Here is an 18,286-nt window from a genome sequence, read left to right as displayed (position 1 = left end):
TCCCTTCCCTATCTGGACTGCCTAACTGAGCAGTTTGGAGCTCAGGAATGCCTGAGTGTGTGTGCTTGGAGTTCTGGTCTGCCTAACATAGCAGCCAGGAACTAAGCACGCATGTACAGAGTCCAAGATATTTTTTTATTTTTATATGTTCTACAGTGGGGGGACTGGGGACTTTATTTTATGCACAGGTGGGGGACCCATTTTACAGGTGGGAGGGTTGCAGTCCCGCAGTCCTTTAGCACGAGCCGCCCCTGCTTCAGAGTAACAATGCTCTGCACATGTGGTTTAAAGTTCTACTTGAAAACGGATTATTCTGCATTTGTTAAATGAGAATACTCAGGTGGGAAGATGTCGTTTTCAGTTGTGTTCTGGAGAAAGAAGCTCCAAACATAAAAAAACACAAACATATATTCATGGTTTGCATTACTAAGGATATAGATCAACCTACTCAAGTTGAATGTAGTGCATTTGGTCTACAACAGATACTCTTGTCACATAATAACTTTTTGTTAAAACATTCGGATTACAGAAACCTCAAATGAGTTTTTTTCCCTAAAAGGGGCTGCATCCCTCCTCCTTTATGATGTGGGAACTCCACTCCAACATCCTTGTGCAACCAGGTATTTCCTAATTGCAACCTCAACATTAACTACTTACATCTACAAACTGTAACCTTAACATAAACAACTCACATCTACAAACTGTAACCTCAACATAAACAAAAAAGTGCCACGCGATTAAATGGGTAGAGTAGCAGCTTGCACAAAACTATTTTTAGACAGCTGTTTTCAATTTCTAGATGTAGAAAACAACCATTTCTACAAACAGGTATAACAATTGCAGCTTCCACTGCTCTATGACTTACTGCAACTCTTACATGATTGAAACTCAAGTTACATAACAGCACAATTTGTGAAACTAAACCAGATATGAAATTAATAAATCAAAACATTTTACCCCTCTGTACCTCCTGACATAGGGTTTGTAAGATTTACTCCCACTATATATAGGTCTACTGATTTTGATTGAATGACCCAAATGTCGATGTTCACAACCTCATCATTGCAAACGTCAACATGCAAATATGTATGTACACAGCAACAGGTGTATGAAAAATAAAAACTTAAAAATAAAGCAGTCCCCTGCTACTTACATATACTAACTCTAAAATCACACAATATCAGGTAAAGGGCATTTTCCCCTATCCAAAACAGGATGCAATCTCACACACCTGTTGACCAAATTTTAGGGACTAAACACATCGACCAGCTGTACTCTTGATAATAATCAATGCTCTCATATTATCTACAGTATATATCTTGAGATCACTGTATTTAGAGGAAATATGAAATCCTTGTAATGTCACAGTCCTGACCTCTAATTTCATTACTCAGGAAGTACACATTATGATGTCAGTCACTAATGTCTTTCATTTAATCTGCATACAGTTTCTGCACTTGTGGCTGTCTTTGTTCATCAATATGGTTGGAATGTAAAATTTTTATTGTTCAACAGTAGCATCCTTTAGATTTTCCTACCAGTTTATTAATAAAACTTGCCTTATTAAATATTTAGTTTGTCTAATTCCACCATTCAATTTCCTTAGTTATTTTCTATTATTTCCTCAGCTAGTTAGTGCAGAAATTAAACAGAGTACTTCACTTGTCCTACTCAACAATTTTTAATAAGCACCTCTATCCATACCCTGTTCAAAACTTCCTTGCAGTCAAACTATTAACCTTTAATAACTAATATCCTCATTTGATCTAATAGTTTAGAATTTTGATATCCTTGGTTTTGAGACCTTGCCATTAGGTGTATTGTTACTTGAAGTATCTTGGGACACTTACAAGCTAATATCCAAATGAGTTTAATATTTTATCTTGTATGCTGTGTTTTTTAATATCTATGTTGGAGAACTCAGTCCACTACCTTTATATTAATGTTCACCATGATCTAATTTTACATTGGATATATAATTTATCTTCCTCAAACTTCATCCACTATGAAATAATTTGGTGGATTAAGTTCAGGATAGTCATACTGCAGACTACTGACTTTAGCTGTATGGGGCAGCATGATTTAATTAAAAAAAAAAACAGAGCCAGCGCAAAGTGTGGTATAACAATTTAATATGCCAAAAAATACAGTACCATGGGTGAGGGAAAAAAAGCCCCAACACCCAAACCTAACCGGTTTCGGCTTAATAGCCTTCTTCAGTGAAAACGACAAACAGCATACAAATAATGGGACAAGAAAGCCCTTTATGTACACATGCACAGATTCAAGGCAACTTCCTATTGGTTAATTAAAGATGCTCATTTAGACCAGGAGGAAAATGCTCCCCCAGTTTGATAATCCATTTTCTTTCTTTAACATTTGAAATAGTATGCAAGCCAGATTTGTCCCTACAATTCCCCAATATGCAATCAATTATAGTAAATCTAAATGAAGCAGTATTGTGTTTACAAGTGTGTTTAAAAAGAGCATCGGGCTGTCTTTTATTCTTTATATCAGTCACGTGTTCCCTGATTCTAAGTCTGAGTGGCCAAATATATTACCCAACGTGTGCCGCAATTTTCCAAAAAAGAGATATTAAAGACTGTGGAAGAAATTTGAACAGGAGAAGAAACATGTTTAGTTTTCTGGATTTGTTTTATTTATTTATTTATTTTTACAAAAAAGTGGGGCCAACAGGGTTGTTAATGGCAGCAGCAGACTCCCATGGATGGGCAGAACATTCTGACTAAACAGGGAAGACTTCCCTGTCCCTTCTCATAGGACTGACAAGAATGGCTCTCCCTTGTCCACTGAGGGGACCCCAACAGCTGCAAAGGACATGGCTAATCCCCAGATTTTAGTGGCTGTAGGTATTACACCAGAGGGATCTGGGGTAAAAGATGAGTGGACTGAGGAATCAGCTTTGGCCACAGCAGAATCACCCACCTGTGGCTGATGAATATTGCTAGCCTTCTGTGGTGACAATGACTGCTTGCTTAACTTTCTTTTTGTGGCTACAAGAGCAATAGTTTGTTCCATGGTCAAGCCAAAAATTGTGCCTGTTTCTTGGGGAAAACAAGCAACACAAGCCAGTAAAAATTTATAGCTGTAAAAAGTCCTCCCACCAATAAAATCACCGTAAAAAGCACTTTAATATACTTTGGCAGCCCCCAAAAGTAAAATACAGTTTTCCACAGAAAAATACTTTTCAACTGTTTTAACAGCTTTTAAACTAACAGCATAAAAAGTGCACTTCCATTTAAAAGTACAGTTGTGCCTCAGGAGAGGAAGTTAAAACACAAACTCCTTGAAGAAAAATAACTTTCCTAACCAGAAAAGTACAATTAAACAACAAATTTTAAAATATGGAAAGTTTTTCCTCCAAAAGTGAACTTATCTGCCCAGCAATGGAACAACACAAGCCAAGAGTTGATCCTTGATAGCCTGCAGAAGAGCACTCTCTTTGGTGACAGGAAAGCTCTGAAGGGCTCAAAGCTAAAACCTGTCTTTTTAGGCAGCTCAGGATAAGCTGCCTAATGGTTTGAGCATATGAAAGGTGCCCTGAAGCTTTGTAAGTTGGCTGGCTGTTATATCCTTGGCAGGATATAACCCATGTAGAAAAGGCTACTGCAACAATGATGCTATGATGAACAGCTGGAATTTATAACTGTTGTAGATGACAGGGAAGTGCAACACTTTGAGTGCCATAGAGGAGCTGTAATGATGTAAAGAATAAGACAATGCCAGCTTCAAGGGTGGAGGATAAGGAGGCAGCACAAAGTGTAGATTTATACTGCATATGCACACACAGTTAGTTTGATTATTTTTTTAATTGAGATTCATGCCTCTGGACCTTTGCAGTCACATTTGTTCTTTTTTTATTTTTATTTTCTCTTTTTTTAATGCATGTTATTATAGAGGCTGAATAAAGATAATTTTCTCTTCACATGCTGGATGTATCAATTTGGAAATAAACTTGAAGAGCACCAGAGATCGATCTCACACACAACACACACACACACACACACACACACACACACACACACACACACACACACACACACACACACACACACACACACACACACACACACACACACACACACACGCACACGCGCACACACACACACACACACACACACACACACACACACACACACACACACACACACACACACACACACACACTTTTCCATGGCTGCCATCAGGTGGCTAGTGACTTTCTGGTACCTGTGAATACTGAATGCTCTGTAAAATTATCTGATATGCCATTATGAATGCATCTCAACTTCCATATGTTAAATGCAATGGTATCAAAGGCAGAAACATAACTGATTCCAGCTGTAAGAAATGCCACCATCCCTTCCCATCCTTCCACTAACAGCAGGACACCAACTACTTCTAGATGGCAACTGCTAAGACATAAAATGTGGCCCTGTCATCTCTGCATTCTCCATGTGGCTGTGTGGGTATAATGTAGAGATTCTGGGGAAAAACAGATTATGGAGCAGCAGGTATATAATCATGGAACAAACATCTGTCAAAGTTGATGTGGGAGGGATGTCACACTAATGGTTGTATAGATGCTTGTAATGGAATAATATTGGCAGGATTTGTTTTAAATGTAACTACATTTACGTAATGCTTTAAATATAACTGCACTGCTTCAAGACAATCATTAATATATTAATATTTTATGTTTGCAGTGCTCATTCTGCTGAAAGGCTATTTCATTTAAAGTTCTACACTTCTTGTATCCAAAGAAAGGAACTAGGCAAGGGTATTCTGAATCTCTGTGTCCTGAACATGTCTTCTCTATTTCTATCTGCAGTATCATCATTTTGTGCATCGTTGGGGCTGCTGTGCTTGGAGCACTACTAATCACTGCAGTTGTTGTAGCCATAGTATGGCTGAAGTGCATGAAAGGTATGTTACTTTGTTCTTTGTTACATAGGAAGTGATAGGCAGGGAAAACTCCAGATCATAAAATAAAGGCATATGAGGATTTTTGTTTTATGTTTTTTCAAGTAAATACATGTAAAGCCAGTAGAATTAACTATAATGGGGTTAAATGAAAATAATACTTGTCTGAGATGTCATAAAAGGAGAAATTAGGATGAGTATGACAATGTTTGGACTGGAAAGCACTCATAAGTGGATGCAGTACAAATTTACAATGCTTATGTGTAAAGACAAATTATAGATTAGAATGGCCAGTGTTTGACTGGTGCTACTTTAGAGCACTGCAGCTCACTTACTAAATAAAAGGATTCCACAGCCAACAAAATGAGCCTTTATCATCTTGCCGCCTGCTCACCATCAGCTTTCAGTGATCAATTATCCCTGCCTGCTCACTATCAGCTTTCACTGATCAGTTATCCCTGCCTGCTCACCATCAGCTTTCAGTGATCAGTTATTCCTGCCTGCTCACCATCAGCTTTCAGTGATCAGTTATCCCACATGTTCTTTGCAGGGCAGAAGCTAATCATAGAAGCCAGCATGACACCTTTTGGTCAGGACCACAACTCTGCCTCTCCCCAGCAAATGATGCAAGAGCTTACTGTGCCTTTCCCTTCAGTCATGCACTTTCCTGCCCACATCCCATGAAGGCTGCTGGTTTGGTAGAGTCAGTTATATACTATAACCCTAGTACTACATATCTCTCTCTCTCTCTGTCTCTGTGTCCCCAGTAGATTTTTCAGTTGCAGGGGGACAAAGTGAATGAGTTTCAGCTGCAATCTCTCTTCCTCCCCTGCCTGCCTCCTCTACTTCTCTTCCCAAGTCATTAATCAATCTTGGGTCAACTGGGACATATAGTCAGGGCTTCCTTCCTCTATGCCATGCAGCTGAATAACAAACTTTTGACAGCTATTTTCTAGGGTGGGTAAAGCCCACCATTATCATACCCCTTCTTCTATACCTCCTTCTGTAGGTGGAGTCTGCATTCATATGCATATTATTCCTACATCAGAGCTATTGCAACTGGGGGGCAAAAATACCACCCCACACTCGGGAATCTACCATACAAAATCTGTCCCCCTTAGTCTAGCAACAGATTCCCTTTATAAGTTCATAGGTATATACTAGCCTAACAAGCACCAGGGCCTTTATAAGCTGAGATGGGCAATACAACCCACTTGTGTCACTATGTATCATGGGCGTTTATTAGGAGAGGTATGTTAATTAGGAAGATTATAGAGGTTTTGTGGGGAATATGTCAGTTTGGGAATTTCTGACTGCCTATTGTCTAGCACAGACATGAAGTCAGACTCGGGGTGAATTTCCAGTTTCCTATCCATTGGCCATGGTTACACTTACGTAGAGTTACACATGGTCTCTGCTACACATGGATGGGGATCCTGTTGTAGAGCATGGGGAATCGGGGATCTTCTGAGATGCATATATGTCTTGCCAGCATGTCTTACTTATGTCACAAGCAAAATTAAAATCCTTGGATTTAGTGGCTCTCATACTGTGCATGTTGCTAATATTCTGTTTTGATGACCTACTGTTCAGCCAGCCAGACATCAGTGTATGGATAGAAACCAAATGTCTAATTTTATACCAGATAGCTAACTGTTGCTAGCCAAAGCAGATGCAGAGGGTGTCCATACAACACCTGCATGTGGGTACATTTACTATGTATGCCAATTTTATGGGCGAAACTACAGGGCAATCTTACAGAGAGGGAGAGCATGTGATCTGCAGTTTTGTGTCTGGCTGTGTTGATGAGTGGAAGACTATGCCAGCTACTGACCACCATTTTACACTAGTTATTCATTTGGCGGGAATTAAAATCAACCACAGAAGTGGGTGCCTAACTATGGATTTGTAAGAAGGTAAAGCCTTTTATACTGAAGTGCAGTTGATGCAGATTGTATAGGTTGAGCTGGGTTTGTAAAGTCCTTGGCCACTGTGTTCTCAGCAAATGTCAAAGTAGTTTTATTTTTCATTTTGCAAGGGGGAGCCCCCCACCCCCTGCATCCCATCCCTGTAGTATCAATGCCATGGTCATACAGTAGTGAGGAAAACTGTAAACTCTAGTAATGTCAAAATCATTTTTTCAGTGAATTATTTTGCAGAATTGGTACTCACAGATACTGTTTCATATACACCTGTCTGCCTTCCCAGTGTTAAATTACATATTTATCAGTGTGCCCAGATATATTCCAGATTAACTGATTTTATTTTGATAATATTTTTTTTCTGTAGGCTGATGATCACATTTTCAGTTTAAGGACTTCAGTTCAACAGCCAATACTCATTTTATTGCTGAACCGATTCATGGTTCATTCAAGAGTGTATACAATATGAGAGCATCAGCCCCTACTTTCTTCCTTTCAAGTCATTCTCAACTCTTCTCAACTAGATACAAGCTTGTTTTCAGCCTTTCCTCAAGTATCTAGTTCTATGGCAAAACCAATGACATCTTTCATGAAATATCACAACCTCAGTTCAGGTCTGTATCTTCCCCGCCAGCTGTCATTGCACAACCTTAAAGGATTCAGAATTGCTTCTTCTAAAAAAAATTTGGCATTAAGATTTCAGCATGGTCCACTGAAGGTCTCAGTAGTATTTTCAAATGTCTTCTGTCCTCTCCTTCAAAAATAGCCACAGCTACCAGAATCATTCTTCCTTAGATCACTCTCACCGCCTTCTTGTCTGCTGTCATTCCTTCCTTGTGGCTGCAATATTCCACTTCTTGTAAGAGCTACAGAATAACATAATCAGATTCAAGGAATGGCCAAATAAAAGCTGAGGAAACTACAAAAATTGCTGTAAAGAGCTGCTTACTACTAGATGGGGACTACCTATGCTACACAATCCACAAAGAGCTGCTTAATGTTACTGCAACAACCATTGGCTTGGCCACAGCCATTCCGATTGCTGGTACCTTATCTTTAAGTCTCATTACTTATCTAAGGTCGGCCGCACATTGTACTTTCATTCCGTAGCACCCATACTTATTGTCATCATATTCAAGTCTGGAACTTCTTTATTTCATTCTCTGCTCTCCTACTCCCGATGACCCAGCAATGTTCATTCTGCTTATTCATTCCCCCTAAAGGGGCAATAGCTGGGTAATAGGTACCAAACTATTTTCTTTCTTCTTAATTTTTGCTGTAACAATGACTCCCCAGAACAACCAGTACCGGCAAATGTCAAAGAGCAGAGTGCACACACACTCTGGTTAATATGTACAATACCCCCCTATGTGTAGCTGTTTCCCAGGAATTAGTGATGGTTGCAATACAGACCCAATTTCCCCTACATATGATAAATGACCACATGATTGAGTTCTAATTGCCTGAACACAAGTGGATATATTCACATTTGCTCATAGGTTATATCATAGACTGGTAGGCACTGTACGACTGTTGTTTGTACAAGACTCTCTTGCACCATATTTGGAGAGTTTTATATTCTCCATTGATATGGACCAATAGAATTACTATACCAAAGACTGGGTGGGCTGGGAGATTGCTCCATTGCAAAAATGCTTAATACACATTGTGTGGATGAGTTTTACATGTAGTGTTTGTCAGTTTCGATAACAGCATTTTTAAATAATCATGTATGTCTTTCATAAAGGGATGAAAAGACCAAATGGCTATGGGGCACTTAATCCTGTTCCCCTCCTCATTTGGGCTTGCCATACTTGGGACAGTAATTGACCTTGGTTTGCCTATGAAAAGTTCCGAATGCACCATCCATTCAATATATAATATTAAACATAATGTTTAATATTATACTATTTATAAAATATATAATATTAAACATCACTAATTGCTAGAAGTCTAAACATGAAACTGCACTTATTGCAAGCATTCTTAACCCTGGAAAATGCTGACATCTGTGCAGTCACAGAAACCTGGTTCAAAGCTGTGGACAGCACCCCAGCTATACCTGGTTACTCATCCTATCATACATTCAGACCCCAAACTGTGGGTAGTAAAGCCAAAGGAGGTGGAGTTTCAATATATATTAAAGACATACACACCTCCAGGCTGGTCAAGCAGTATGATGCACAGGTGACACTCCAGGTGCAGTTAACCATTGACAAGACCCCTATACAAATTATAGCTAGCTACCGGCCCCCAAATCTGACCCAAGATGCCCAAACTACCTATCTAGACCTCTTTGAATCTATCAAGATTCAACCCTTTACCCTGATCCTGGGTGACTTTAACTACCCAAACATAGACTGGAAGAACTACTCATGCCAGAACTCAAATGCCCAGAGAGCCTCAATTTTGTTTATAGGTTCATAGGATGATACTAGGCTATTGGCCCGGAGGTCCTTATAAGCCTAGCCAAGAATTTTGCCCACGTTCCCTCAAAGTCAGCACCTGTTTCCCCTCTCCAGCAGGGACACAGGTGGGATCCCAGGGGTATATTTTCTGTTTACCATCCAGTCATCCAGGTTCCTCTTAAAGAGGGCTAAAGAGGTACACTGCTTGACATGGAGAGGGAGTCTATTCCACAGATAAGGGAGTCTTTGGGAAACAAATCTATCCCACCAAGTTCTATTAATGTCACAGACCAGGTTAAGGCCTTGCATGCATTTTGCATGAGTGGAGTTTGTCTTACGGATATGCAGCAACTCCATCAAGGCTGGGTCTGAAATGGCCTTGTATGACAGACACAGGTCACCTCTGAGCAGTCTGTTGGACTGCTTTGGAACAGCTAGTTGATACCCCCACAAGAGGTGATAATATCTTGGACTTGGTATTAACCAACATGAGTAATTGTAAGATCCGTCCATAAAGCAGTCACGTTCAAAGTCACCATCTCCCCCGACCCCCTCTAGCTATGGTCAAACAAAAAAACTTTTTCACAGCTGATTCAGCCTTCTGAGGGATGATATAAACAGCTTCACTGCCCCCACCCCCTCTCTAGAAACTGGCACCAGTATCCAAAATTATACCAGATTACTATACAAACATTTATATAGATGCATGGAATCAGGAAAACCTGACAGGATTAAATCATCCTCCTCAAGGAAGAATAAACCTATCTGGTGGACATCTACAATAAATAAACTCTATAACAAAAGAAAAATAAAAAATTGCTGTCCAGGACCAAGAAGGAGCAGGTGCCCAATTGGAAGCAATCTCTCCTTAGCCTAAACAAGCAAATAAGAGCACTAGTGTAATCCTCCAAAGCAAACTTAAAGTCGAAATCAGCCACATCTACTAGAGACAATCATAAGGTCTTCTTCACATATGTCCATAATCTCAAAGGTAGCACCCAGATCTGTTCAGAACTGGTGGTCAAGGACACCATATATACAAATGCCGTAGATATAGCAAACATGCTGGCTGACAGATTCAGCAAAAATTTCTCCCCTCTGTCCCCCCATCAGTAAACCAGAACATTCCCAGTACCTGCCCCCTTCCCCTTATATCTAGGGATCAGGTCATCACTGCTCTCTCAAAGGCAAAAAATACAGCCTCCATGGGATCCGATAACATCCCAGGCTGCATCCTACATGAACTCAGGCAGGAACTTGCAGCACCATTAGGCGCCCTATTCAACCAAATCCTGAGTACTGGCTTTGTCCCAGCTGAGTGGAGGATAGCCACTGTCATCCCTTTACACAAAGGTGGAACGTCCACTGATCCAGGCAATTATAGACCCATCAGCCTAAATACCCTGATCTGCATGGCCATGGAACAGATTATCATGGACCTCATTAACAAGGACATTGGCAACTTCCAAACACTCAATCCCACACAGTCTGGCTTTTTCAAGGGAAGGTCATGTCTGTTAAATTTGGTCAAAGTTTTTGAGACAGTCACCAAAGCCATGGATGAGGGGAGGACAGTGCACACCACCTACCTTGACCTGGCCAAAGCTTTTGACACTATTCCCACTTGGGCATAATAAATAAACTCTCTCACTTAGGTATCAATCCGTATGTTACCAGATGGGTAGCTAACTGGCTCACTGATAGAACCCACCTAGTCAAAATAGGTGAAGCCACGTCAAGCAGTAGCTCCGTATCGAGTGGCATACCCCAGGGTTCAGTCTTGGGGCCTCTTTTATTTGGGATATACTTTTCTGAGGTGCAGGCCAAAACCAGTGGGCTATGGGTGACTAAGTTTGCAGATGACTGCAAGCTGGGAGCTGTCATCAATTCCCCTAGTGACGTGGACATCTCCTCCAAGAGGGTCTCACCCAAATAAATGACTGGTGCCAGAAACATGGCCTCAAGCCGAATACAAAAGAATTTATCATCATCCCCTTTGGGGAGAGTGATGTCCCCACAAATGATCACATTAATAACAATGTCCTAAGCACACAGTCAGTCTTGAGGGGTTTTGGCACCCATATTGATAGCAACCTGACTTTTGACCACCGTGTTGCTTCCATTGTATGGAAAGCTTTCTACATGGCCCACCTCATAAGTAAGGGTATCTCATCTAGGGACAAAGAGGTCATAATATCCCTGCATTCTTCCCTTATAAGGCCCATTAATGAGTACAATGCACCATTTGGCATATACCTTGCAAAGCACATTCAGCAGCTGGAGAGACCACAGAGGTTCCTCACCAAGAGAATCCAGGGCCGCAAAAATATACCATACTCAGAGAGGCTAAAAGCCCTATCCCTCTACTCTGTTTCATACAAACTCCTCAGAGGTGACCTCTGTCTAGCATACAAGGTGATCTCGGACACCGCCTTGATAGGACTGCTGCATATCCGCAAGTCAAGCTCCACTTGAGTAACCCGCAAATCTGGCCTCAACATGGTTTGTGACATCAATAGGACTTGTTGACTGGACAAATTTGTGTCCCCAGAGATTCCCCATCTTTGGAATAGACTCCCTCTCCATGTCAAGCAGAGTACCTTTTTATCCCTTTTTAAGTGCAACCTGGATAACTGGATGGGAAACAGAAAATACACCCCTGGGATTCCACCCATTTCCCTGCTGGATAGGGGCATTGGGTGCTGATTTGTCTATGCATGGGCTAAACTCTTGGCTAGGCTTATAAGGGCCTCATGGCCAATAGCCTAGTAATGTCACATGATCCTATGATCTTATCTGCCAGACTTGAGTCCAAAAGTAAAGCTTTGAGAGGTACTCCTATAGTAAGCTACCCTTTCCTTACCAATGAGTCCCAGTACTACTGACTGAGAACAAAACCATTCTATACATATTTGATACTAATTGATTAAGTACACAGAACACCTACACAGATGCACTGAAACTAATTTTATACAATTATGAAAATTATGAAATCAAAAAGTCTGTTTTTGTATGCCTCCACCTCCCATCTTACTTTTATCACTCACTTTGCAGTTGCTCTAGCCGAGGAAAAGAATGTGGAATTAAAACAGTACAGGTGCTGTCTTGCTTTATCTGTGAGATGCTGCAGTCTCAGATTTGAGATCTCAGCACTATATTTTCACTCATAAGTACTGCTTCAACAAACAGTGTAAAAAGAAATGCAAGCTAGTAATGTATCCAGCAAATATGCTTGAAAAAAGTAAATATGAGTAGACTGGATAAGAGCACCTGAAGGATCTCAGCAAACCATTTCCCTATACAATGCTGTCTAGAAATCAGTTTACTGTCCTGTGGATTTCATCAGTATTAAAATAATGCTGAAAAGAGGTCCCTCCCACCCCAAATAAATACACACATGCACACAGGCATACACCACAGACCCTGAAATGTACTGCACAGTGCGCTCTTGTTGCTTCAAGAAATTCTAACATACCTGCTCATGGTACAGAAGTAGTGTGGTCAATCATTCTGCCAGTGTTTATTTAAGGAATAAATCCACAGAACTGAGATCTAGCCAGGACAGGAAGGAAAGATGAAGTTTCATATAACCTGTTATCTTTTCTTTCACGTTATGTTAAGTTTCTTTGTCACATCAATGATATTTTGGGGCTTTGGGTATTCAATGATGCAGTTCTTCTATGGTAAACTAGGTAACTCCTGACCTATAGCTAAACAGCCCATAACATACTGAGATACATTAAGATAAAATGAGTACTGTGACATGTTTTTTTCACTGTCACTCCACAGGATATGCTGTAGGGAAGGTCTTCAGGAAGAAGAGGTTTGCATACTCTGGGTGAATGTAATAACAAGGATCTTTACATCAAATGGAGGACATGGCCTTAGGCCTTCAGTTGTAAAGCTCTGTATATGAGAAACCCTTAACAGGCAACTGATGATGGAAAAAGAGCCCAGAAAATGTAGTATAGTAGGCAATGTGGTGCAGGCTGACCCCCAAATAATTAATCATACATTATAAAATATTCTTAGTTCCAAAGTTTGATTACTTTGAGAATTCATCGTTTTGGATTTTAATTTTATGATATTATTTTTACTGGTTTTCATCCATATATTAGGTATCCAGGCTATACTCAGCCATCCCATCCCTTCATCAAGGTTTGTATGTTTTCAACCTAGCTCAAAACTCTAGAGTTTCTGTGGAATTGCATATGGAACTACATGAGATACGTTTAAGAACCACTATACCCACTAGCTGTTATTCTCCACACCCACCAGAAATTTACTGCTTTGAAACAGTAAGATTTACAAGTATTAGGACATGCCCTTAAAGATGTGTATTATATCCCCTTTAAGCCATACCATCATTGGTCTAAAACACTACTGGCACTACAGAACTTTATTAGCCTTTTACATGGAACTTGACATAATTATGTCAGAAAATCATTAAACTGATGGTCTGTTACTATACTGGGCTCTTCTGGACTTTAGACTTTTACATTTTAGACTAATCTATATCAAAGTTGGAAAGACATAAGGAGCAAGTTGATCTGGAGAACTCTGGTCCTCTTTTTCAATGCCTATCCATGCTTTCTCCAGCCAATGTCCAAATTCCAGGAATCCCTCCCTAACAATCTTAAAGCCCTCATCTCAAACCCTCATTTTCTACTCAGCTTAAAGATTATCTCCAGTCCGAGTCAGTTTGAAAATACTTTCCCTCTAAGCACATCACCTAATCCCCAACTGTCCCCTTCATCAGCAGTCAGGCACCTTTGTCTTCCTCATATTATTTCCCCTGCATTAATACGTGACATCTCTTGCACACTTTATATATTGCATATAGTTAATTTCTGCGTGCCCTTATCTTACGTTTGCTAACGTTTATACTTTGTGCTATGTCCCTTCACTGTTTCACTTTCTTCTTTTTCTTCCTCTTCCTTCCTTACTCTAACCATCCCTTCCTATTGTCCCTTTTATTATGCGCCTTATTATTATTACTGTTATGGATTCATTGCTATCTCAATACAACATACGTCTTGTTAGCTTGCTTGTCTAATGTCATAGATACATTGCCTGGGCTGAGGCTGAAATAGGTCCATGTGGATCTGTGCTCTACTCCAGTTATGAAACTGAATGAATGAATAAATAATATGCACTATCAAGACAGCTGTTGTCACAAGTATGTGCACACTCAAATCCTCCAGGAATAGCTATAAGTCAGGAGTTACCTAGTTTACCATAGAAGAACTTAACTTATCTTGCATAACATTATTGTGGTTCAGGAGCTAAGTAATCACACCTAAGTAGTAAGGTGGCAAAACACTTGTACCTCCTTCCTCCCAGTCTCTGTGGGTGTCCCCAAGGGTCTATTATTGGACTCTTGCTATTCAATATATACATAAATAACATTTACACTATCACATCTTCATCTACAACGTCCAGGTGATGCTACAATCATTTGGTCTGTATCCTCCTTGGAAGAGTTACAGATCATTACTAAATAATCATATTCAGCAATAAACAATGGCTAGAAAATGCTCACCTTAAAGTTAATATTTTAAAAAAGCTCTTCATCTCTAAAACTAGTTCCAAAAACTCAATTAGTTTTTATTATTTTTCCCACTCAAAACATTAAACTAGTGTAACTATTGATGAGTTCAGGTTTGATATTCATATAAGTAATGCCATAAAGAAAATGCTTGGAGCTCTATACAGAGCCTAGCCATTTCTCACTAGCCTAGGTCATAAAAATCCCACGCATGCTTTTCTCCTACCAATACCCTATATGCTGTTCTTATCCTCACTAACAGCAGCCTCATATGAAAACTTGAACAATGCTACAATAAAACTACCAAATTCACAGCTAATTTGCCTAACAGATCCTGTCACTATATTGCACTCTCAAAAATCAACAGTATGCAATTATTAAACTGTCTTAAATTCCTTCAGCTAAAAAACACTCATTCTGTAATTCTCCACCCAGATAAGTACCTTTCCCTGAATTCCCTCCAGCAGTGGTATAATCCTGGCAGACCTTTCACCTTTAAAGACAAATTTCTGGCTCAACAATATATCTGTAATCAGATATAGTTCCAGATTATTTTTTTTCTCACATTTCTCACCAGGAGATGTTCTTACTACAGTTCCATCTCAAAGATATGAAATACCATACCCAAGCCACTTAGATAAATGGACAACAAGCTTAGCTGTAACATAAACCTCCATGTTAATCTCCTAAATGACAGATTTTGCCAATGCTCAATCCTAACTGGTTGCCTAACTACCACCCTATGTACAATTTCTGCTTATTCATACATATTCCTCTCTGTTTCTTACTATAACTTGTGACTAGTCTACTCTAATTTCCTCTTCCCCTCTTATCTAACTTTCAGCTTCACTTCTTACACAAATGCCTCCACCACTATCTACCCTCCAAAGATCAAAGCACTACTACTTTGGAACAATAAGATATTAAAAATATTCCAAAGACATGCATCTGTAGCGTTCCTCCCTGGTCGTCCGCTGAAAATAGGCTCTGTTCCTAGTCAGACTTTCCTGGTCAACAAATGTTAAATAAAATAAATAAATAAAATTAAAAAATGTTTTTTAAAATTTATAAATAACGCAAAATCCAGAGCATATACAGGAGCAACAGGCAGTCCACCAGAATGAAAATGGTACGACAATTCCAAAAGTCAAAACGAATTCAAAGACTTCCGTTCGTAGAAACAACACCTTTTATTCGAACAAACAGTAGTAAGCGCTTTCACCCTAAGGCTTCTTCAGACTATAAAACAACATGAACTTCCTGTCTTTATAAAGCAGATGGTGAAACCAATAAATCAATTAAGTACATGATGTCATTAATCTCAATTGAGAATTTAAAAAGAAATGCATATTCAAACAATGTATATGTACATATATAAAAAATTTTTTTACATACATAAAGAGCACTTATTCATAAATAACATATAACAAACATATACACAATGGTAAATATCTAAAACTAAATCATTATATAATTAAAAGAAAAAACCTAACCCAAAGCATTATGCTTTGGTTTAAAAAATGTTTTTTAAAATTTATGACTGATACATAATGAAAGATTTTTATCTAATTGTAAGAAGTGTTAATTGCAAAAGATCTTTATTTTTTGTGTATGTTACTAAATGAGTGGCATTCATAGTCCGGGGCTTAGCATTTTCATAGCAGTGATCCATGAAGAGCAGTGTTACGAGGTTATGTAAATCCCCGACATTCAAGATGACCATGAAAATACAGAGGACTTTTTGTGAACATGCCCCACTATCAGAAATGCATAATGTGATTAATGCATAAATTATAGGGGGACAGCTACTACACTGTTAAGGGGGTTTACATATATGTGTATGAGTTAGATTTGTTGACATGAATCTATATTGAACTCGCTTGCATACAAAGTGTGCAAATCACCATGAACTTATGCCAGAAAGCAGCAAGTTTCTGTCAGAATATGGAGAAGTGAGGGGCGCAGAGTTATTTTTTTCTGCATATCTGAAGAAATTACTGAAGAGGTTGCTTGGATGAAATATTTTAATTTAGTGCTTGTGCATACCTTAACACATTACTGAAGGGGGTTGCTTGAGTGAAATGTTTTATTTTAGTGCTTGTGGATACATTACTGAAGGGGTCACTTGGGTGAAATGTTTTTAGTGTTTGTGTCTGCCTGGCCACATTATTGAGGGGGTCGCTTGGGTGGAATGTTTTATTTTAGTGCTTGCGCATACCTGGACATATAACTGAAGGGGTTGCTTGGGTGGAATGTTTTATTTTAGTGCTTGTGCATAACTGGATACATTACTGAAGAGGTTGCTTGGATAAATATTTTATTTTGGTGCTTGTGCATAATGGGGTATATTACTGAAGGGGTTGCTTGGATAAAGCTTCGTTTTGGTGCTTGTGCATACCTGGATATTTTATTGAAGGAGTCACTTGGGTGAATGCTTCATTTTGGTGCTTGGGCATATTACTGTAGGGGTTGCTAAGGTGAATGCCTCATTTCAGGGCTTGTACATATTAAGAAATGTTACTAAAGGGTTTGCTGTGGGAGATAATTCATTTATGTGCCAGGGAAGTGCTTGTGCATACATGATCAGACTGCTGAAGTGAATGCTGGGCAAAATAATTTATGATGTAATTTTAGTGTTTATGCATATTTAATGCAAAGCAATGAAAGGGTTGCCGGGGGAAATAATTAATTTGTGTGTCGGGGGAGTGCTTGTGCATACTTGGACAAACAAGTTCACTGATTGCAACACCAATATCAAAGATGAAGCACTGCATTTAACAATGGATGTTTGTACAGCAGGTATGTCAGACTATGAATCACAAAACCACCTCATTAGCTTACTACACTTTATAACATTTCTTATTTGCATATCATTATTTTTCAGGCCTTACTTATTAGTGTAAATGGCCCCTATGAATCACACCTTTGCTATGCTTGTAAGCATCAAGCATCAGAAATACCTGCCTTTGCACAGCAACTATGAATACTGCCCAATATTTTCCTTAGCACATCTTTTGCCCAACTGTCATGCTAGCTCAGCTATGATATACTGTATAAATATTTTTTTCTATTTGTTATGGAGTTTTCCTTCCTAGACCTCTCCTGAAAAGGGATCTTTTGCATGAGCCATTCAGACAACCCCCGTAAACAAATACAATAAATAAATAAATTGACTAGCATCATGTATATTTATGCATATTCAGCGTATTCCCTACAAGTAAGCATGTGAAAATCTGCAGAGAAAAAAAAATTCAAAATTTTCAGGGGGAATGCATTTTATAAAAGCATACTTTAGTTTGTCAGTGCTATACATTTTCTGCAGTACACCTAATCCCAAACTATTTTGTATCGACAGGAACTTTATTGTCTTCACTTTGGTGACAGAATTATTTTAATTAGCACTTTTTTTGAACTTCCCTTAGTCTGCACCAGACACCTACAAATGTATTAAAATCAAACTGGCCTGAAATTCAAGAGCTAAAGCT

General features: G+C 39.1%; 1 protein-coding gene across 1 annotated transcript in view; it reads left to right on the top strand.

Annotated features, from left to right (window-relative positions):
• LOC122805814 (dentin sialophosphoprotein-like) overlaps positions 1-18,286 on the top strand; it is a 230,051-nt gene that overhangs the window by 134,403 nt on the left and 77,362 nt on the right. Inside the window, exon 3 of the mRNA XM_044076073.1 lies at positions 4,832-4,926. Within this exon, the coding sequence (XP_043932008.1) occupies positions 4,832-4,926 (95 nt within the window). The remainder of the gene's footprint in view (positions 1-4,831; positions 4,927-18,286) is intronic.

This window comes from Protopterus annectens, chromosome 7.part0, assembly GCF_019279795.1.
Source record: "Protopterus annectens isolate FY-2018-M chromosome 7.part0, PAN1.0, whole genome shotgun sequence".
Lineage (NCBI taxonomy): Eukaryota > Metazoa > Chordata > Ceratodontiformes > Protopteridae > Protopterus > Protopterus annectens.
This window is presented reverse-complemented; position numbering and strand designations above follow the sequence as displayed.